Raw genomic sequence first — 23903 nt, forward strand, 5'->3', positions numbered from 1 at the left:
AGATAAAGAAGAAAGTAATGATAACAGTAATAATAACGTATTAGCAAAACCGATAGTAGCAAATAGAATGTTTAAAATACAGCGGATATCTACCAGTACTAACCGAACCGGGGCACAGAATTAGTCGCACATCATGGGGATCGAACCGTGGGTGGTCGATAATTGAGTCCTGAATACAAGTACACCGGGACCAGGAAAACTGCTTGCTTTCACCAAGCAACAAGTAGTATTTTCTCAAACTATAGGCCTGTTGTATAGTGATACTAATATTTAATTCCTCTTTGCGGGGATCAAATCGTAGCCATCATTAAAGGAGCACTATATACAACCCGGGGACCATGGCAGTTGCTTGTTTCTGCCACTAAAGAGTAGCATGTTTTCGATGTTACGAGTGTTTCTATTAGTACCATGAGTAAAATGGTACAGTATATTATGTTAACTTATATTACGGTATGTTTATGGAGCTAGTTAATACAATTTTGTCTACCCATCGGTTAACTAATCATATTATTTTCTACCTTCTGCGTGTGTTAAGATTATATACATACCGATAAGTTATATATATATAAAGTGCATTTCTACGTATAGTTTGATGGTATTACGTTTTATATTCTGATATGTAAAACCAAGTAACCTGGAATATGGTGAGGTTATTTTTTTAAATTTAAATGTAGTCTAACTTTACAGTCATCACATAGGCTTACATTATCCAAGACAATGGCTTTACTATTTTCTGCCACATGTATTATAATATAAATGTTACGATAGGCCTAGCTACCAACACAGAATTTCTAAGCTCTTCAATAATATTGTGACTTGTAGGCATATACCGCGAATAATTCTAAATTTTGAAGTCTTACGTCAGGTAGTCAGACTCTGAATATAACAAGTACTGATAGATATTAGAATCATTCCGTATTGACGGTTTTCACTTTACAATGGCGAAAAATGAGAGTATCCTCCTATTGAATGCATCATATATTCCGTCATTAGACGGAGCAAATTTCACTGAAGATGGCTCAAGCGAGCCGAAACATGTTTGAATTTGTTTGCTCCGTCTAATGGCGGAATATATGATGTATCGAATAGGAGGATACTCTCATTTTTCGCCATTGTAAAGTGAAGTACTGATAGGCCTATATACACACAGCATCTGTCAGCTGAGTACTTGGCTGAAACATGGCGGCTGAACTGGACTTGGCCACACTGTACCTATATAGTCACTGCAATCTTTCGAAATAAGAGGTATAGTTGGTATATCTGGCAATAGTACGGTATTTATTTTAAACCCTCTTATAACTTCCTTGGCTTAGATTACCTTTGAAATGACGTCGAGTTATATCTTTAGATATTACTATTTTTGATTCTGTCTAAGTAATTTTCTTTCAACTTTCCTGTGCATGTCGGCCGCAAATTACATCTTGGCATCACATGTTGGCTGGAGTGAGTTGTCTTCCGGTATCAAAGATCATAATCAAAACATAACACGAAATTCCAGCTCGCGAAAATGGAGGACGAGCTGGAAGATCGTGTATTATATCAAACATATCTCTCCCATATGAAGTTGATATCTCGATTTGCGGTTGGAGTCCCCCTTAACTCGACGTCATTGAGTTATATATGGCGTTTGTTGCGTATGTATATATTTAAACCCGAAGTTTTCGTATTTAGTGCTGTTTTATTTGTAATTATAGTTTATCTTCAAGCTGCTGATGTGTGGAGTCGTACTTTATTGGGACGCTTACAGTATACCATCGGACGATCAACGTCGAAAGTGCAGCGATTGCAGTATTTCGTAAATGGATCAGTATCAGGTGGAGATAAACTCAGCTGGGAGCTGAAAGAAGGACATATAGCTGCTTATGCTGTTCAAGGCAGACGTCCTAAGATGGAAGATAGGTTCGTTGTTCATGAAGACATTAACAAGACTGGCGTGTCCTTATTTGCTGTTTTTGATGGTCATGGGGGAGAGGTAAGGTCCAGTAGTGAATGGTGTATTGCTTATGTACTTTGCATGATTAGTGTTTGCCATATTTCATTCTTATTTAGTTCTGTTTATTTTTCAGTTTGCAGCCAACTATGCACGGGATAAACTGATTCAGAATCTTAACAACAAAGTCATCGAGCTAAAACGTTTGATTACTGAAGGGAAACATAAAAAACCTGAGTCATATTCTTCAACAACACCCAGCTCAAATGTGGAAAAACCTAAAGATTCCGAAAAGAAATTTGAGCCTGTAGAAAGGAAGAAGAGTTTTAGGAAGACTTTAAGTACATCTCAGACTGATGAGTGTGTGAAGAAAACTGGGGGAGTAACAGATCCTGAATTACTCAACCGCCTCGACACATTATCCCGACCAATAACACGAGAAGTTCGCCCTGGACGTTCAGACACTACTCCTATTCCAACAAAACCCATTACGAGCTATGTGGATCACAATGGTGCGATCAACTATGGCAGACTACTCACTGATGAGGTCTTGGCTGTTGATCATCTTCTAGTAGAGGCAGCAAAGAAGAGTTTAGATGTAGCAGGTAACAAAATTAATCTCTCTTTGGATCTTCCTCAGGTTGGTTTAACGCTCAGTTAGTCGTGTGTCGGTTCCTTTGCCACTGTTTTTCCTTCACCCAGTGATAAGACTGGTTAAATTCTTATACAGCGTTGTTTCCCACTGTAGCTTCTGTTCAGTTGTTAAACTATAAATAGTGGTCGATATTATTTATATTTGTTGCTTTGTTCTTGAGTGAAGTGTTGATAAACACAAGGTTGGTCCTTTAGACTGTGATGCGCCTTGTTAGGAAGGTGAGGTTTTTGTAGTGTTGGAGTGTTTTTGTTCTGAAATTCCGATGTTGTACATGTTCTTCGTAGTTGGCAGACTCCTTCAATTTTATGAACCCTTAATGGGAGATCCTTGATAAAGACAAAATTGGTGAATATGAGGAAGTGAAGAAAATATTTAGCTAGAATGTGATCATAACATGGACACCGATAATTAATTTTCTGATGAGGAAGCAAACGTTGGGAGTGATTTATCAGATACCGATGGTACTTTCGTTTTAGGAAAGGATAATATGAATCTGGGCAAATATATCACCCAGTTGTTTTATCATCACCATGTTCTAGTTTACTACGCACACAGAAGGAGGGGGCGATAGCAATTTTAAGAGAAAGAAAACGTGACATTATTAGGAATGGTTTATACTTCAATTTTTTAATCCTCTTGATGACTTACAAGGCTCTATTAACCATCTCTATGAATTAACCAGCAATTTCAACACAAGAACCAAAGGCGGCAAATCCACTGACATGCGACCAAACAGCATTACAGAATTAAGCGTGCCTCACTAGAGGTTAATTTTTGTTTTGACGTTGACAGAATGTTGTCATTTGGTGCTTCCTTCTATATGTTCTTGCCTCCTTTGTAAGATAAACGAAACATGATTTAAGTGTCGATATTGGAAGAGGAAGAATTTGATCACATGTAGGTCATACGAGATGGCTCTTTGTGGCAATCCATTGATCTGAACAGACCTGGCTCATAGTTACATTATGTTGGTTTAAATTGTTGCTCCAGTACTTATTAACCCATTCACATCCTATTTAAATACTGTAGCAGTTCACTGAGAAAACACATTCAAATCCCGCACTACGGCACACACTGTGAGGATGTGGGCCACGGTAAAATCGGCACCACAAAAACACACTGAGGGGTCTTACCCCTTCAGGAGTTAAAAGTGCGTAGATCTTCAATGACATATCCACAGCCTACACAAAACTAAGGCCTCTCGGGAGGTCACGTGGTCTCACCGTAGACTTGCCCACTGTCGTCATTTGTATCACTTTCCGTGTCATCAGCACTATTACACGCATCACTCGAACTAAGACCTTCAGGGTCTACTTCATCGTCACAAACATCACACTGTCTTCATAATCACTCTCTAAAACACTATCTATTAGCTTTCATATTCATTCTTCATCAACACCAACACATCTGCTTGACGCCATGATTGCAACTGACGTGAGCGAAATAATATGAACAAAGATTCTTGAATCTCTTGTTCCAGAAGTGTGTGATAACCTGGAGCACGGGAAATAACCAAAGCCACACGTCTAAACTTCAGCTCAGAATGCGTACAAGTGGCATCTGTGAGTTAGTAACTGAACTACATGTATTGATATACAGCAATGCATCGCCGCGAGCTGAGCTTGTCATTGGATTCATATGCCACGAATAACTTTTGCGAGCTAGGGTCGTCAAATGATGCGATTGGGTTAATAAAAGCCTTGACTAATTCATTTGTCACTGTTGATAATCGCACCTTTCTTGAATTCTGGGATTAGTGCCATTCTGTTATAAATTTCAGCCAGTTGAAATGATAAATGTAGCATGTTTCTTTTAATAGCCTATTTTGCTATAAAAGGAAATACATTTTTTATGATGGCTTAGTGGCTTGGCAATGAGCACATTTCTCTCCTGTGAGTAACGTGATAGGTAAGATTTTTATGATTTACCTTCCAAAATAATGTGACTTATACTGTGATACGTATCTTACAGTAAATTATTTTCTAGGCACTATAATACAGCACATTGTAACTTGAGCACATTTGAAAGAATTAATGCATCAACGTATTTGTACTAATAGAGTCCCAAAAGGCTACTTAACAGCTAGGCGTATGTCTTAAAATACAGTAATGAATTTACTGAATTAAACTATGTATTAAGTACAATTTTATGCTTAAAGCATTGGGAACAAATTCTTTTGACACACACAACAAACGTTACATTCATTGAATTATTATTGTTATATATATTAGACCCACATTATTTTATGATTTATCAATCAATCACTATTATTATACTAGTACAGTGAAACTTGGTTAAGAAGTTCCCGCATAAAAAGTGTGATATTCTTGTGTAGTTGTGTAGTTTGTGTAGTTGAATTACTTTTCTTTCTGTTCATCTAGGCAGCCCTTTTCAGTTTTTATAATCTGCTTTTATCTTGAGCACAGCTTGGATATGAAGCTTCCACTGCCTCAGCCATACTCGTCGGAGACAGCATTATCAGCAGAGTCTGAAAGGGGCCTCATTGTGGGTCTCGATTTGGTCAGCTGGTCGAATCGTACAATATCCAGATTTGTGGGACATTCGGATGTGACAGTGGCCCCGATGTTGGACTGCATGGGATCGTGAGGATAGACATAGAATTAACAAATTTGACATTTTTTTTTTTACCTTATATTGGTCCGTATTGACTGAGAGATCATCAAATAAACACAAGGGGTTGTTTAATGGGTCCACCCTGTTGAAACATAGTTAGTCTAATTATTTATTCATCATACATGTTTCGAGGACTGTGCCATTTTCTTCATCAGTGATATTACCAGTGTGCAAAATTTCTGTACTTTCTAAAATCCAATATAAATACTGTAATTACAATATTATTAAATATACACTGTTACAAATCTTTAAAAAAACTGAGCACAAAAAACTTTCTTGTTAATGATTGTTTTAGGATATTCCTTAACTATTGCTGCAACTGTTCTTAAGATTAAGGCTCATTCTCCACGAGCAGGTAAAACGCCGCTGTTCGCCCGCTACAAACCCGCCTGCGGAACAGAACCATGGGGGTATTTGTAGAGTTGTCTACACGGGCGGTTTGCACGCCGCGGGTGGACGCGTCCATGAGCGGGCAGGCGGGTCTAACACCAGCAAAGGCGTTATTCCCGCTAGCGGTAGAACAGCGAATCATTCTCCTCGTAGCGGCAGTGAGCAGTTCACCCACCTCTGTCGCACGATATGAATTGCCTGAAGTGTAGTATATTCTTTACTAGCTGATGTACCTGTGCTTCGCTACGGAATTCTACATGGTATACAGAATTCTAGGTTGGGTAGTGTACATGTTGTGAGCAAGATTGTATTATGTTCCATAGCTCGTAACGTTACCCTAGAAACGCGACGGGGAAGTCACCGAACGTCTTTTCTAATGTAAAGACTGTATTAGGGAATATCCATTGTAACAATAGGCCCGCTCGCCTACCGTCAGTCAAAATCAAGTTGAGGAGCATTATAATGGCAGACACTCAATCTCCACCTGCCTTTTTTACATCCTCAGAAAGACAGTCTTAGTCATTTTCCCAACTGAAATTAACATAGGTCATTACAATGATGTCAGTAGGAATGACAAGATTAAAAGCAGTCTTTTGATATGAAATACTCGATCAAATGAGAAACCACGCATTTTCTCACTTTTAATGAACAGTACTACGCTGGCGATCTAACAATCCAAATTTTCAGAGCTGGAGTGACCAAGCCGCAGACAATCGTGATCCGTGAACACTTCGTCTTTTTTTTTCGGGGGGGGGGGTCGAATAGTGGAGAGTCCCAGGGCCAAAACTATGCCCTTTTACTACTCTGTTTCCTAGCAATACACAATGAATCGAAAAATCTCAATTCACTACACTGGCGGGGGAAGAAACTATCTGACTTGGAGGCAAATTCTTCCTCAAAGCCAGAGGAGAAAGCCCCTCTTCACGGCTAATTTGGAATAAAATGAATATAGATTTATTAAAAGTGAAGCGGAAGAAACTTTTCTTAAGAAACGGCTCTTTTCAGGGTTGAATTTTGAATTATTTAGTGAATTGTGGTGCTATAATTTGGAGTAGACCTAAATTGTAATTCTAGACCAGGCCTGCTCGTCAGAGTAGGGATGAAATAGCTGGAATACTATGATGAACCAGTGTGTTACGTACCAGCAGTATCAGGAAACGTACGAACCAGAGGAATGGAATGCTAAAGATGAACGTTTTCTAACTCCCCAGCTATTTCCCGCCAATATTCAGTCAGGCTGTTATACTCTGTACGCAGCAGTAATCCCATATATCGGAGTTAAGCGGCAGCATAAGAGACGAAGAACATCACAACAAACAATGGTCAATATAATGTTATTGTTGATGAATGTTATGCGCTTTCGATATAGGCCTTCACATTTAGTTTTCTTCCGACTCTGAAATACCACTCTTATCATATTTAGTATTAAAAACTTCATTTTTTGTCCGTATTGACTCAAGATTTTACAATGCTTAGTAAAGCTAAGGGTTCCACCTATTCAATACGTTATCGTAATGGTCTATTTAGAACATCACATATTTATTTAACTTATCATAAAATACATCTTTGGTACCGGTTTCGGCAATCCACTATGCCATCATCAGCCATTGAGATTTTTATAGCAAGGAACATTCAAAAATTTAAAAATATGCAATAGCAAGTCCTATTCTTACATGAAAAACATTAAAAATATAGCTAAATAGCATAGGCCCATTGTACTATACAAATAACATGTCTTTTTTGAAAAATACAATATTATTTAGTGCATCTAAAATTATTTTATATATAATTGGCAAAGTCTATGATTTGGTATACCTTATGTACAATAGAATCATGTAAAATTGATAATTTGAATACAAAATATACAGAAAACCGACACATACAGCCACGACCATCAAACACGATTCTGAACATCCTCCTAGTCATAAAAGAGCTACATACAATAATTTAATACAGAGAGCATTTAATGTACCCATGTCCAATATAGAACGTAAAAAAGAACTCAACACTATACACAAAATCGCATCTTATAATGGATTCAACAAATGTTTTATAGAACGCATAATAAATAAATTTAAACATCAACCCAATACTAAATTACAAAAAGAAACACCCAAAACAAAAACATATGCTACTTTTACTTTTAACTCTGACATTTTCCGTTTAACCAATATTTTTAAAAAAAGAAATGTCAATATTGCCTTCAAAACCAATAATAGAAATTTAGATATTTTTTACAACTCAAAATCGGTTAATATACAAAACCCATTCGATAGATCAGGTGTATATAGGTTTCATTGCAACGACTGTACCAGTGTTTACCTTGGACAGACTGGGAGATCATTTAATATCAGATACAATGAACATGTCAATGCCATAAAATATAGAAAATTTTCGGCAATAGGTCAGCACATACAGGAATACAAACACAATTTTTACGGTATCAACAAGGACTTGGACATCATCGAAACAATAAATAAAGGCCCACTCCTAGACCTAACAGAGCAATGTTACATTACTTTAGATCAATATTATAATCCCAATTACAATCTAAATTATATTTCGGAAAAACCTACAATTTTATTTGACATGCTTATTTCATTAATTAACAGTTTAAAAATTCCTAAAAATCAATCCGTATATAAAATATTACGTAGCGCGCTAGCCTACTATCCCCGGCAAAGTCCACGCCCCCCCGACACACAGGCACACGCGAACGCAACCTCTCCTGCGTCCCCTTCCCCTTACAGCTGAGTCGGCTGGTTGGCTTTAGACATTCAGCAGTTGTTCCTCACTCTTTCTGCACGCTGTTACATTCAACCTGAGGTGAGTTTCATATCTTCAATTCTTTTCTATAGTACCGCGTATCGTTCTTAATAACTTGTACTCATTTCACTATTTCCTTTTTAGGTCCGTACTGGTTCGAGATTAACACTATTTATGGCCCACTTCTATCTGGCACATAAAATAATATTCAAGATTCGGCCTCAGCCACACAGTTATTTACATTGGAAAATACTAGAAGCAATACTCAAACAAGAAAAAACACATCAGGACTTACATAGTCAAACAGACTGTTGTTTCAATAAGTTTTAAGGAAGAAGAACCTGTATTTATTATCTAAAACAGTATAAGTCGCATATTATGAGGAACTAAGAAACTGTGTTAAAAATGACAGAGGTTTTTATAGAAACATCAAATTTCCTGTCTATCAACTATATCAAACCATAGTCTTTTTAAGCACCTAAAAAACAATTCTAGACGCACAAAAAGATACTTTATTTTTTAACAAAACATGTTACTTGTATAACATTAAAAAAGGGTTAATACTAACTAGCCAAGTTTTAATATTTTCCATGTAAAATAGGACTTGTTGTTTTAAAAACTGGTTAAATGGCAAAAATTAGATTCTTTTATCAATTTTACATGATTCTATTGTACATAAGGTATACCAAATCATAGACTTTGCCAATTATATATAAAATAATTTTAGATGCACCAAATAATATTGTATTTTTCAAAAAAGACATGTTATTTGTATAGTACAATGGGCCTATGCTATTTAGCTATATTTTTAATGTTTTTCATGTAAGAATAGGACTTGCTATTGCATATTTTTAAATTTTTGAATGTTCCTTGCTATAAAAATCTCAATGGCTGATGATGGCATAGTGGATTGCCGAAACCGGTACCAAAGATGTATTTTATGATAAGTTAAATAAATATGTGATGTTCTAAATAGACCATTACGATAACGTATTGAATAGGTGGAACCCTTAGCTTTACTAAGCATTGTAAAAACTCTTATCATAGTCGGTGTGGTGAAACTGAATAAAACATAAAGGTAAGGGTGTATTCTGCTCGAAGGCAGGTCCGAACCTCCGCAGAGGTGTGCCTGAGCCGGAGTTTACGTGCGGTGGAGTGACCAGTTCTTTTCCGCTCCTCCATTCCCTTACCCCCACCAACAGCGTGTGGCAACCCATCCCAAGCTTGACCACGCCCAATGTTGCTTAACTTCGGAGATCTCACGGGATCCGGTGTAGCAGCCCATCCCAATCTTGACCACGTCCAATGTTGCTTAACTTCGGAGATCTCACGGGATTCGATGTTTCAACACGGCTACGGTCTTTGGCAATAAAACATAAATGATCGGAAATTGCATTATCTCTAACTTTTGTTATGCAGTACTTTTCGATAGGACCAATAACTTATTGTAGGTATTAAAAAATACATTTTAGGTGCCTTTTCCTAAACTGCAGTTTCATCCAGGGTGAATAAAATTGTTTATAGCTTAGACTGTAGTTTCTTATTCCCAGACTCTATGTACCGATTTTCATCATATTCTGTTAACCCATTTTCTCCTGGTTCGGCGTTGATATGGACTTAGCAACAAAAATATAAATTCATGAATGTCTCTGTTGTCATAGCCGGTACGGTAAACATGTAAGAGACATAAATAATCGGAAATTTAATTCTATATAACTTGATTTATGTAATATTTATTGATCATCAAACTTGCTGCCTTGCTAAATAATAAATAATAGAACTTCACACTACCTGGTAGGCTCACCATATTTTATATCACAACAGAACGTTTTGGATCTGTACTGTTCCTGACTTAATTAATTGAGGAATATCCTAAAACAGTCATTATGAAGAACTTTTTGGTTCCAAGTTTTTTTAAGATTTGTAACAGTGTATGTTTAATAATAGTAATTATTTAAATTGGGTCTTAGGAAATTTTGCATGCTGGTAATATGCTGGTTGATAAAGAGAATGGCACAGTTCTCAAAACAAATACGATGAATGAATAATTAGACTATGTTTAAATAAATATTGACAGGGCAGACCCATTAAACAACCCGCTGTGTTTATGTGATGAAGGCAGGCATACCGTTGTCAAGGTTCCGGTCGACCACAACTGAATACCACAAGGGAGGATCGCCGTATTGTGTACCAGGCTCATCACACGTCACCCCTTCCCATCTGCACCTGCCATCTGAGAACAAGTAATGGATTGAGGGAACTCTGACGGTACAACGGTACGTCACGGACATCCTGCGTCCTCACGTGTTACCTCTTATGTGACAGTATTGTGGTGCCATTTTTCAACAGGACAGTGTTCATCCACACACAGCATGTGTAACTATGAACTGTCTGCATGTATGTTGAGGTACTCCCGATTCCCACATCTGTCCCCAATAGAACATTTGTTGGACCACACTCTGTCCCAGTGCCAGCATCCAGGATATGAAGGACCAGTTACAACAGTTGTTGGCCTTCTTCCCTCAGGAGAGGATACAATGGCTTTATGACGCCCTTCCCAACCGAATCAGTGCATACATCCAGGCCAGAGGAGATGCAATGTCATAAAAATCCTGCCAAGCTGGAATAACATCACATAACCTCTCAACACACCAAGTTTCATTTTGTTTCCTCCTCCCCTGTGGGGGCTTCATTTTGTTTGTCAGGCAGTGTTTATTGTCCCCCCTCTATCAAGCTAACGAGTATACAAATTGTCAAAAGATTAGGAGAGCTGAAAAAAGTTGTGATTACCCATGTTAGATCAGTTTTTATATTTATTGATTGGTTTTATGTGTAAGCCATACAGAACGAGCTGCAAATGTTAGAGGGTGGACACTATATAAAGAAAGAATCTAGACCAAAACTTCAGAACTCCAGGTTCCCTAGTTCGTCACTTTTGCTAGTTTGCCGTAGTGGCAATGATCTACAGACTACACTAATATGGTTTATGTGTAAGTATAGTAGTATTTGAGGATGAGATGTCGTTGATATGCAGACTGAATCGTAAATGCCACAGTGCAGATAATAATACTCTACAAAAATCGGCAGCACTAAATGAAATAAAGAAACACAATGATGAAAATATTTTAACATGATATATCTTTTTTATTTTTTCTAGGAACTACAGCTCTGATTGCTATGCTAGAAGGTTCTCGGTTAGTTGTAGCCAACGTTGGTGATTCTCGAGGAGTAATGTGCGACAGCAAGGGGAACGCTATTCCACTGTCTTTCGATCACAAACCTCAGCAGGTGAGATGTTTATGTATAATATAACCATGAATTCAGATCTTGAGTGCAACAAAGAAACAGAAAAAAAGGAAGAAAAAATCATATTAATGTGTATTGATCAATTAATCTTAATTTAGTTAAATAGTTAATCTGGCATCGAGTACTTACTAACATATACACACACACCCATCTTCATTATAGACGGTTTTGCCTTTCAGCATTCAATTTGCAAGCATCTTTGAATGTACTAAATGCTTCCACAATCATCTATCTTGAAATCATTCGAAACAGAGTCCAACCATTGTCATCTTGGTCTCCCTTTACTTCTCTTACTCTCCATGACCGAGTCCATTATTCTCTTCACATGACCCCACCACCTAAGCTGGTTTATGCATACTGCTTCATCCATCAAGGTCATTCCTAACTTGGCTTTTATCCCCTCATTCCGAGTACCCTCCTGCCATTCATCCCACCTGATTTCACCAGCGGTCATTATCGCTGCTTTCATGTTTGTTACTTCTAGCTTATGAATAAGATGTCCTGACCACCCAGCTTTCACTCCTGTACAGCAAAGTTGGTCTGAAAACAGACCAGTGTAAAGATATTTTCTATCCGGGAGTTGACTCCTTTCTTAAAGAATATTGTTGATAACAACTGCTAGCTCACTGCTTTAGCACCTTGATACAGTCTCAGTTGCTATACTACCATCCTGAGAGAATACTGTCATATCCTAAATACTTGAAATTATCTACCTGTTCCAGCCTTGTATCCCCAACCTCACATTCACTTCTCTTAGGTTTCTTCCCTACTGGCATCAATGTACTAGTAGCGGTGGGTTCTTTCTAATTAACGTGAATATGACTGTGATACTGAACTTTATAATGAATGAGATTATGTCTGCGTGTTAATAATAGCAATAAAATGTTAGTAATGTTTTATTTGATCAGTAATTATTGCTTACTTCATTTCTAGTTCTAAGTTATAGTACTGTGACTAGGCTGGGGGTGGTAAAAAAAACACGGCTTTTTAATTCTATGACTCAGATTTATTCAAACTAGTACTTACGCACAAACAGACATTCACAGTTTGCGCTCTCTCAACTCACACCAACTCAGTCAAACTGGTTTTACAGTTTGTACACTCTGTCACTCATAAACTGGCACAATCACACAGATTCCAATATTGCACATTGTGCATTGTCTGCCACACAATACAACTCACTGGCATCTGTTGCAAATTTGTAGCATAGAACACCCATCTGATCCGGAACAACGAATATATGGAAAACTTCCCTTAGGAGAGCAGCAGTGGTATTATGTATACATTCCTACGGAGTGCATGGACCTGGCCGTTCTGTGCCATAGTCTAAACCTTGCGAGAAAGAAAGAAACGGTTTGCAAATAAACCACAACAAAACTAAACAAATGACCTTTAGGAAAGGAGGAAAACATACACCTAAAAATACAATAACCATGCACAACAAACCTCTGGAAGTAGTGCCGAAATTCAAGTACCTTGGAGTCACCCTCCAAACTACTCTAACATCCTACAATATCCACGTCAAAGAAAGAGCAGCCGCAGCAATAAAAGCCATCTACAACATTCAACAACCTCAACAAATATCATTGGGTACAGCAATGCTACTGTTCAGGACAGCCATATCACCAATAGCAACCTATGGGATTAGCATCACCTGGGAAAAACTCACACTCAGCGACCTGATGACAATAGAAAAAGTCAAGGCCCGATATCTCAAGAGAATACTAGGCATTGGGAAGTCAGCCCCTTCAAGGTTAACGTATGTTCTAACCAAGGAGGACTATTTCATTGACGATATCAAAACACAGTTTTGTCTACCAAACACCAAGCCCTACGAGAATGCGCGCCAAAATTTAAATGAGAAAAGGAATGCTATTTGGTCCGACTTCTATTCCACGGATGCTATAATGGCGGAAGAATGGAAGCAAGCAAATTACGAGCTACGGCACGTAGTACCACAGATTCTGCCAAACCAAAAACTTCCGCCAGCCAAACGAAGACTGTATATGTAACCTGTGCAACGATCATTGTGAAAGATACCATGCACAAAACTGCAAAATGAGGACAACCTCAATAATAAGAATGGCATTAGCATAGTTGACCATCTGTACAAAAACTGTTTTTGCACATTGTGCGCTTTTCATTTAATAATTGTGTGTGATGACGAGCAGTCAGTAGACCTTGTCATCCATTTTATGAGGGATAGTGACCTGTTTTATTTCATTTATTTCAGGGTAACTATTAGTTCTGTTTTAGTTTGTCTTTGTGTATTTTTAATGTGGTTTTGAAACTTAATTTAAATGAAATATGTTTTCATTTTAAAGCCAATGCGTTATTCCATTTGAATACATTTTAATCTATTTCTAAATCGTTTTATAATAAAATAAGGTGTTTATTTTAAATTCATAGTCATTTTCATCATAACCATTAGGGGCCGATGTCCTAGATGTGAGGCCCCTTTAAACAAGCATCATCATCATCTTTGCGTAGATCCATAAGAAATGCCTCTTTGCTGTGAAAGACATGTAAGTGAATTTTTGAGGGATTTCTCCTAAGATCGACCAGTTTCTTCAGAGAGAACCCTGTGCTATCTCTTAGATTTGTTTAGCTGAACACTACGAGCTGATTGCAGAAACGGTGTTTAGACGATGTCTACGGTTAAACAATGCCTAAGTATGGCTGCCGCATTGCAGAGATGTTATTTATCACTTAGACTCTGTCTAAAACCGATGTTCAACCGGCCATGTCTAAACACTACCGAGAACACTGTTTAACCTCAAATGAGAGGAGTGAATCACAATCAGAGGTTATGTACCTCGAAACATGTAATTTGTGTTATCATGTTGAGAAGATTCCAGGAAGAAAGGTTTGTCTGACAGCCTCTCTGTGTGTTGCCCACTGCGAGATCGCAGCAATTTATTTGAAATGTACGTGGAGGTAAAGCTTAAAATAAGAGTTCGCTTTTCAAGAGACTTGTTTCTTGAGACTGACAAAAGGACAGTCCGGTAACTGCCAACTGGCAACCGACATATTTTATTATACATGGGGTAATTTCCATGGAGTTATAGGACACTTCGACTACATACATGTCAGAATTACTTGTCCCAGTTGTCAGAGGGCTGTCACAAGCATCAACCGGGAGTGATGTACTTATATTTACTGCCAAATAAGCACACATAATAGTGAAAACTAAAAAGTAGGTTGTATGTGGTTTATATATATATATATATCAGTGTTCTCCCCAGAAATTTTTGTCAGCCGAGTGGCAGGTATAAGTAGCCGGGTGGGGGAATACTACTTCAAAAATGAGTGATAACATTTCAATAAATAAATTGTTTATTCCCCTCTGGTTGATATAGGTGGGGCACATGCTTGGATTAACAATAATATCAGAGAGGTAAACATAAACTGAAAAATTGATTTCACTGTTATCACCAACAAGACAAAATAAGATATATATTTTTCTACCATTAAAAAATTGAAATTTACTTTTAGCATGACATTTTATATGTTGATTTTTCTTTTCTTCTTTGAGGCCCAATTGTCTGCAGCTCTTACATAATTGAATTCTGGTGAGTCTGGTCCCTCTAGTGAAATCAGCATCAAATTGTTGAGTGTGCTCTGCTTCATACAATTCCTCAAAGAGGTTTTAACTCTCTTCAAAGCCGAAAATCCCCTTTCACATTCTGCTGTGCTCACGGGTATGGACAGTCCAATAGCAGCTAGTCTTGCTAAATTCGGAAAAGATTCCTTAAGCTCGCATGTTGTTGCAAACTTCATCATTATTTGTTTAGGTCTTGGAACATTTTTGATGCAACAGACCATTCCAGTTTAGCACTATTGTAATTTATGACTGGAGGGCTTCCCATTTTAGAGTAGAAGTCAAGAAGCAACTCAGAAGCTTCATTCTGGAAATGGACACTGCGCCGGAATCGAGTCCATGGGAATACGCATCGGTATCTCTGACCGTTTGTAAAATCACTTGTAACAACGAAACTAGCGGGAATGAAATCGTGATGCAATGAAGGAAGTGTGTTTAAAATAACACTTAATGACTAAGACAATGATATGGTTCAATATATGCGAAGTACATACATCTCAAATCAAGAATAAAATAATGAACAAAACCCCAAACTCTGTTAAATCTTAACTTATGATAATGTCAAATATTAGTGTGGTATTCGCGTTACCACTTCATGAAATTAAGCATGGAAGGACTGAATGTCAGTAATTTCTGTGTAGCTGCTAGTGATAGTGTTGCCCGGCTGAGCGGCTCAGACTGTTGTGGATCTGGCCTTCTGACCCCAACTTGGCAGGTTCGATCCTGGCTCAGTCCGGTAGTACGGTACTTGAATGTGCTCAAATATGTCAGCCTTAGTTGATTTCCTGGCACGTAAAAGAACTCCTACGGGACACAATTCCGGCACCTAGGCGTCTCCGGAAACCGTCCAAAGTAGTTACTGGTACGTAAAAGACAACATTATTATTATTATCAGTATAACACTGTTAAAGAATTCACCAAGGTGACTGGGAGGATGCCGGTACCAAGCATCACATTGGGATGCATGACTTTAACAATGCTGCTGCAACAGATAATCCTCTCCAATTGATTCGTAAATGTATTTCTATATTGAGAGAATGTAGTTAGAATTTTGTGTTTTAGAACGCTACTAATATATCACAATCACCATCTCATTCTTATAATGGTCTCTAACGATTCTGGGCAATATTATATGGTGTATTTCTTCCATTTGTATTGCATGGAATTCGTTATAATCGTTATTAATTCAAGTACTGACAGTGAATGTTGAACTTCTGGTGTTCTACCGCTCGTTCATAATCATGTATCATCGTCCTTGGTCACTCCGTTGCTGTGGAGTGCCGTGCGGGTTTGTGACATCATTACAAACCATTATTCTCATCATTATTCCGTATTGAAAAATAGCTGATCACAAAGTTTATACAAGGAGTAATTTTAATACCACCTATTCAGTACAAATTTATTCCACTATCATCATCATCAGTTTTCCACTCCAGTTGCCCGGGTGTGGTTTACGAGCACTCTCCACTTCTGTCTGTCCATGTACCACTCTTCTCTCAAGACGACATCCCAGCTGATTCCTCTTGTTCCTATGTCCTCTTGCACTTGGTCCAGCCACCTCTTCCTAGGTCTTCCTACCGGTCGTTTTCCGGCCACGACTGTGTGTAGCCATTGTTTTGCTGTCCTTCCATCGTCCATTCGTTTGACATGGCCAAACCATTTCAAACGGGCCCTTGTCACTTTTTCATTCAGGGATGGGTACACACCAGCTTGCTCCCTTATTCCACTATAGTGTGGTTAAATACACATGGAAATTATCAGAAATTTGAAGTACATGTTTCGCCCACTATTTATTGGGCATCATCAGCTTCAATCAATCTTAAAACACATAAGGTCTAAGGAGTCATAATAACTTGCATACAAAATATTGATGAATAATTACAAGTGTTAATACTGTGGATGCAAAATGTTTACAGTAAAAAAAAAAAAGTATTAAAACAGAACTTATACTAAAATCACTTTGAAAGAATGATGTGTTCATCTAAAAGTAATAGTCATATATTGTTTTTAAAAAAGTAGTCCATGTCTGACACTGAAATGGATCTTCTTGATGAGAAGCTTAAGCAATATATATTACATTAGGAAAACAGAATATCAAAAATAAGGCGTCAACAGGATAAGAACAAGATGGTTAAAAGATGCAGTAAAAGTTCATATTTGAGGCCAATATTTAAAATAAGGATGGAAAGAAGTAGTTGAATTGAAGGCAGTGTAGTTTATGACGTCTTGGAAAGTTGGATTAAAATTCTTTGATGTTTTTCAGCACTTCACGAAGGGGAAGGGGAAGGCGAAGTGAGAGTGTGTTGTCATTTGTTGTCGAGTTAAGGGGATTGGTTTCTATTTGTGACGTAGCTGCTTTGTGATAGGTTCCTACTTTCACTGGGCGTATTCGATTGCTTTCTAATACTTCCATGTATCTTAAAATGTGTTCAAATAAGGGGTTTCTTTGTTCGTTTGTTTCATTTAAATTTTTATCCTTATTAAACATTTTGTCCAGAAATATGTGTATACTTTCCAAACTGTTCATTAGTCTTCCCTTATTTAGTCTTTTGATAATTACGAGATCCTGGTTGATGCTTGTAAATTGGTGTCCTGTCTCTCTCATATGTTCGCCCATTGCCGAAAACCTCCTGTGTCTCTCTGCATTACTATGCTCCTGATATCTTATTATGAAATTGCGCCCGGATTGCCCGACATATGTGGCCCAACACTGATTACATGTTAACTTGTAAATTCCTGAGTTTTGGAACTTACTTTCATTATTCTCGTATACAGTATATGGCCTGTACAACACATTCGGTTACACGTTACTATTGTTTCATCTTCCCTTCGTCGAAGCTATTTACGGCTAGATTACACTCACCATAACGCTATAATCAAAGCTACACTTCCCTGTACGTTGGTTTGTCGCTTTAGTGTTGATAATATTATGAGATTTAATTTCCACTGAAAGCGATATTCTTATCTGTGGGCAAGTCGTGCTCATGCTTAACCATATTTGAGTATTGTGCAGGAAGACAAACAGCTGACTAGCGTTCGGCGCGCGCATCTACGAATTTCATTGGTTGCAACAAGCAAAGAGTTTCATGAAAGATACTTCTATCTTCATTTTCAAACCAATATTGAAACTTTAAACGATGTCTACGTTGGTGTGCTTTAGTGTCGATAATATGATGAGATTTAATTTCCACCCAGAGCGATATTCTTATCTGTGGGCAAGTCGTGCTCATGCTTAACCATATTTGAGTATTGTGTAGGAAGACAAACAGATGACTAGCGTTCGGCGCGTGCACCAACGAATTTCATTGGTTGCAACAAGCAAAGAGTTGCATGAAAGATACTTCTTTCTTCATTTTCAAACCAATATTGAAACTTTAAACGATGTCTACGTTGGTGTGCCGCTTTAGTGTCGATAATATGATGAGATTTAATTTCCACCCAGAGCGATATTCTTATCTGTGGGCAAGTCGTGCTCATGCTTAACCATATTTGAGTATTGTGTAGGAAGACAAACAGATGACTAGCGTTCGGCGCGTGCACCGACGAATTTCATTGGTTGCAACAAGCAAAGAGTTGCATGAAAGATACTTCTATCTCCATTTTCAAACCAATATTGAAACTTTAAACGATATCTAATTAAATGCCGGCTGAACATTGTTTATGCAATGGAAGATCGTGCTCGATTTAGACGTTGTTTGGGTAGACGTTGTCTAAGGCTTAAAACTAGTCATCGTTTCTGCAATCGACCCTACCTGTTTCCAAAAATTTATTATAAAAGTTATGGATTGTTGTACAGCCTGAAACTTTTACGCTTGAGAATCTTTCTGCAAATCGTCTTTGAAACTATAAATTATAAATAAATACGTATTGTATAGTAGAAAACATGTATTGAACCATATTTCACTTCATGATTAATTAATTAATTAATTACAGAACAAAACACATCACACACATATTAACCCTTGTTAGTTCGTTGGATCTCTCTACTTTTTCCAAGCTTTCCTTGTGGCTTTCAACCTCCTGAGAAAAGTGTGATCTTAGCTGACAGCAGTGATGTTGCCATATTTAAATAGCTATTTAATATACACTTTTGTTGCAGTAACATACACATATTATATATTTTTTGGATTCAGGGAAGCTTATCTAGAGAAATGAATTTCATTTTATGGGTCCGTATTGAACTTTGATTAAACCAAGTAAAATAATAAGCGAGTTATTTCACCTACTCAATACAAATTAAATAGCGTTTATTAAATAAGAATTTAATGGGACTAGTTTCGACCTATTTAAAGGTCATCTTCAGCCATATCACGTGTAGAAAAAAAATATTTAAAACACAGTTGTTTTAAACCTATAAGTTTGACACTTAGAAAAATTGTTTATAGAATTTCCTGAAAACACGTTTGTTGTAAGAAATTAGTTCTCTTAGCTGTAGGAATATACGAGAAGAAGAAGTCTTAAAATATTCTTCGTAGTATTCAAGAACGTAGATACAATTAAAAATTCACAGTCTTGATGAGATGTGGAAATGGGCATATATGCATAGTGTTGTTGTAGTAGAGGAGAAGAAGTTATGATATTCTTCTTATCACTGCGAATGTGACTTGAACAAATATGTTATTGCAGTGGAAAGGAATTCCTTTCCTTTGCATACATGCTCAATTCTACATCTCATCAAGATTATGAATGATTTTAAAGTGTATCTATACTTCGCAGTGATAAGAAGAATTTCAGAAGACTACTTCTCCTTTACTACAACAACACTATGCATATATGCCCATTTCCACATCTCATCAAGACTGTGAATTTTGAATTGTATCTACGTTCTTGAATACTTCGAAGAATATTTTAAGACTTCTTCTCGTATATTCCTACAGCTAAGTGAAATAATTTCTTACAACAAATGTGTTTTCAGGAAATTCTATAAACAATTTTTCATAGTGTCAAACTTATAGGTTTTAAGACCATCTTTAAAACAACTGTGTTTCAAATACTTTGTTCTACACGCGATATGGCTGAAGATGACCTTTAAATAGGTCAAAACTAGTCCCGTTAAATGTTTATTTAATGTGTATTGAAAAGGTGGAATAACTCACTTATTATTTTACTTGGTTCAGGAACGCTTACTGTCTTCAGGGAGTGAAAAACCAAAATGTGAATTTTTAATGACTTTTCATGTGCATGTGTCAATGTGATTATAATAATTGAATTTTTGCCTCTCTTTTTTTAGATGCGTGAAAGAAAGCGCATCAAAGAAGCAGGAGGATTCATTACCTTTAACGGCGTGTGGCGCGTTGCTGGCATTCTCGCTACATCTCGCGCGTTAGGCGACTATCCTCTAAAGGACAAGAAATTGGTTATAGCAGATCCAGATATCTTGACATTCGATTTAGCAGACCATAAGCCAATGTTCTTGGTCTTGGCTTCAGATGGATTGTGGGACACGTTCTCTAATGAAGAAGCCGTGTCATTCATCAAAGAGAGACTGAATGAGCCTCACTTTGGAGCCAAAAGTATCACTTTACAGTCTTTTTACAGAGGCTCTCTGGACAATATTACTGTAGTTGTAATTAATTTCAAAGATCAGAAATGGAGTTATGTTTCTGTGAAGAAGAATGAGTAAGTGTGGTTTGCACAAAATGGCCTATCCTAGATTTTGTATTCATGAATTTGTATGGAATATAAGTTTATTGTATTATATTTAAATTGGTTACTTGTTACAGTGACTTGAGATTATAAAATATTTTAATTACAGAACTGCCTTTGGTGCAGTGCTGGTATTTTTAAAGAGAAGGTATTTATTTTTGTGATATGCTATTTACACTATTTTGAATGATTATAGAGGGGTAAGACTATTGTCATTATTGTTGTTAACAAGATTGAGTTTAAAGAATGACAGAGAGTAGTATCCCAGTACAGCATTGATCTAGTCTCAAAAGATATCTAGTGACTAAATTCTGTACAAAGTGTTGTGCCAAAACTTGTTGTACTGGGAATTTGTTGTGAACTGATGCCAAAGGTTTGCTCATTAATTCAGTATTTGTAGTCTATGGTTTTACTGTTTGTCCCACCATCATTATTCATCACAGTTTAATAAGTACGGGTTTCCTGAATTGTATTTTGGGAATGTTTGATGATTATTCATGTGTATAGAATTTTGTATGTTCTGTGTGGTGAATAAATATCTGAATCAATGTAATATTTGTATTTGTAACTACTGTTGGATGGTGAGCAGTAGTAGTTGTCCACCTAAAGTTTTATAATTGTCAAGAATCCTTATAATTGAAAGGACTACTCAGAGAGGTAGCGTGTTTTACTGTTGACTAAATTTAGTAAACTGCTGTTTACATTTGAAGGGTATGGGGAAGAAACAATGAATGTCGAAAAATATTGGGAAAAAGAGGCAAAATTTTATGTTGGTGTGGTGAACAGAGATCCATGATGGTCATCCCAAAAATGAGGATGAAAGAATCTGTGTGCAGGTGAATGTCACTGCTCAGGTCGTCATGTTGCAGTGACATTTCCTTTCTTCCTAGTATAGTAATGCAATACTGGCAGCATTTTCTATATTTGTTTGATTTATCATCATCATCATCTTCTTCTTCATTTAACATTGGCCAGGTCGGGGTGTTGATGGCACTCTCCACCGTTCCCTCTCCTTCCACCACTCATTTTCAGTAATTGTATTCCAGTCCAGTCTTCTTTTTCTTATACTGTTCTTGACAGAGTCATCCATCTTGCTCTGGGCCACCCTCTTGCCCTCTTTCCTTCTATCTTAGCCTCCAACACTTGTTTTGGTATCCTTTCGTCCTCCATCCTCTTAACATGTCCAGACAATCTCAATTTATTCTTCTCCATCCTATCTCTCAGTTTTTCTACCTCTATCTTTTCTGACCTCAACATTTCTTACTCTCTCTTCTTGTTTTCCCTACCATACTCCTCAGGAACTTCATCTCACTGGCCTGAATTTTGCTCTCATTTCTTGCTGCTAAAGTCGCTCTCTGATGCATACGTTAATATAGGGTTAAAGTACATCTTGTACATTATCACTCTAAATTTCATAGGAACTCTGTTCCACACCAGATTCCTTACATTCTGGTAGAACAGATTTCCTGTCTCCCAAATATTTGAAGTATTAAACAACCTCAAGGTCTTGTCTCCTGATACTAGTGATTCCTTTTCCTTCTCTTTCTCCTCTTGTCATCACCACTGTTATGCTCTTCTCCACACTGATTTTCATACCATATTTCTTAATATTGTCATTTAAAGCCTCTAGTTGGATTTGCACTTCTGTATTGTTGACTCCCCAGATCACTGTCATCTGCAAACAATAATATTTTCATATCCCCACCATATCTTGCCTTTGTTTCCCTTATAATTTCATCCATAACCATTATAAACATAAGTAGAGACAATACACTTCCCAGTCTTAGTAAAGTTTGGTTCATAACCCAATCTGTTCTCCCCACTGGGGTCTGGACACAACTGGAACAATTCGTATACATTACTTTCACTAGTTCCCTTGACTGCCTTTCACACCTGTCCTCTATTAACACTATCGTATGCTTTCACTAGATCAAGGAATACTATCACCAGATCTTTCCCACATTCCCACTGTTTTTTCATTAGTAATCTCATGGTAAATATAGGGTCTATTGTTGACCTGTCCTGTTGAAATCCATACTGCTCTTCTTGTAAATTTCTTTCTGCTCTTCCTCTCATCCTACTTTCTTTTATTCTCTCCAATATTTTGGTTACTTGGGACAACAGTGTAATTCCTTGATAGTTGTCACATACTTTCCTGCCACCTTTCTTAAATACTGGTATTATTACACCTTTACGCCAATCATCAGGAACTTGCTTTTTCCTCCATATACACCTTTGCGGTCTATGTAACCAATGTAGACCAATAGATCCTGCTGTCTTTATCATTTCCACACATATTCCATCCATCCCTGCTGCTTTGCCTGTTTTCATTTGTTTAACAGCCATTTCCACCTCTGCCATTGCAATATCACTCTCAATTTCTGGATCATCCTAATTTCCCAGTAAACTCTCTTCTGCATCATTTCTCATATTCAGAAGTTTATCAAAATAATCTTTCCACATATTCTTTATCTCCTCTGGGTCTGTTATTATATTTCCACATTCTTCCTTCACTTGTTTTGTGTAGATTTTGTCTTTTCTCTTATTTTTCACCAATCCATACATCATCTTTTTCCAACTCTTGTGCGAATCTCTACCAACATTTTTTTTCTTTTCCTAATTCACCAATTATTTACACTTGCTTTTAATTTCATGATATTTAATCGTACTTTCTTCTTTTGTTTAACAACCTTCTTTACCTTTTCATTCCTTCACGCTCGCCGAAGTTCTGCCACAAATCTTCTTTGCACAGCTTAAAAATATATTTTTAAATTTGGTCCATTCTTCCACAGTTTCTATTTCTGATATAGGGATGTGCTGTTTTAATTCCTCCTGAAATATCTCGCGAGTTCTTTTATCTTGTAATTTCCATACTTTTATTTTCTTCTGTCTTATTTCGTTTACTCTTACAATTTTACCTATTTTCAGTTTTGCCACCACTACTCTGTGGTCTCCATCAAACGCCTCACATGGTA

The 23903-nt window shown here is 37.2% G+C and overlaps 1 protein-coding gene across 3 annotated transcripts; it reads left to right on the forward strand.

Annotated features, from left to right (window-relative positions):
- Positions 1–1318: 1318 nt before the first annotated feature.
- LOC136876860 (protein phosphatase 1L) lies at positions 1319–21481 on the forward strand. Of its 3 annotated transcripts, none has more exons than XM_067150620.2 (5): positions 1319–1443; positions 1695–1972; positions 2067–2535; positions 11533–11663; positions 20513–21481. In XM_067150620.2, exons 1-5 carry the CDS (start codon positions 1401–1403, stop codon positions 20903–20905), a joined length of 1314 nt encoding a protein of 437 aa, XP_067006721.2. In that variant the 5' UTR covers positions 1319–1400; the 3' UTR covers positions 20906–21481. The 3 variants fall into 3 exon arrangements, with proteins under 3 accessions (XP_067006721.2, XP_067006720.2, XP_068084662.1); XM_068228561.1 differs by lacking the exon at positions 1319–1443 and adding an exon at positions 1501–1634 and having other exon boundaries at positions 1748–1972; XM_067150619.2 differs by having other exon boundaries at positions 1350–1972.
- The last annotated feature ends 2422 nt before the right edge of the window (positions 21482–23903 follow it).

Source organism: Anabrus simplex, chromosome 7 (genome assembly GCF_040414725.1).
Source record: "Anabrus simplex isolate iqAnaSimp1 chromosome 7, ASM4041472v1, whole genome shotgun sequence".
NCBI lineage: Eukaryota > Metazoa > Arthropoda > Insecta > Orthoptera > Tettigoniidae > Anabrus > Anabrus simplex.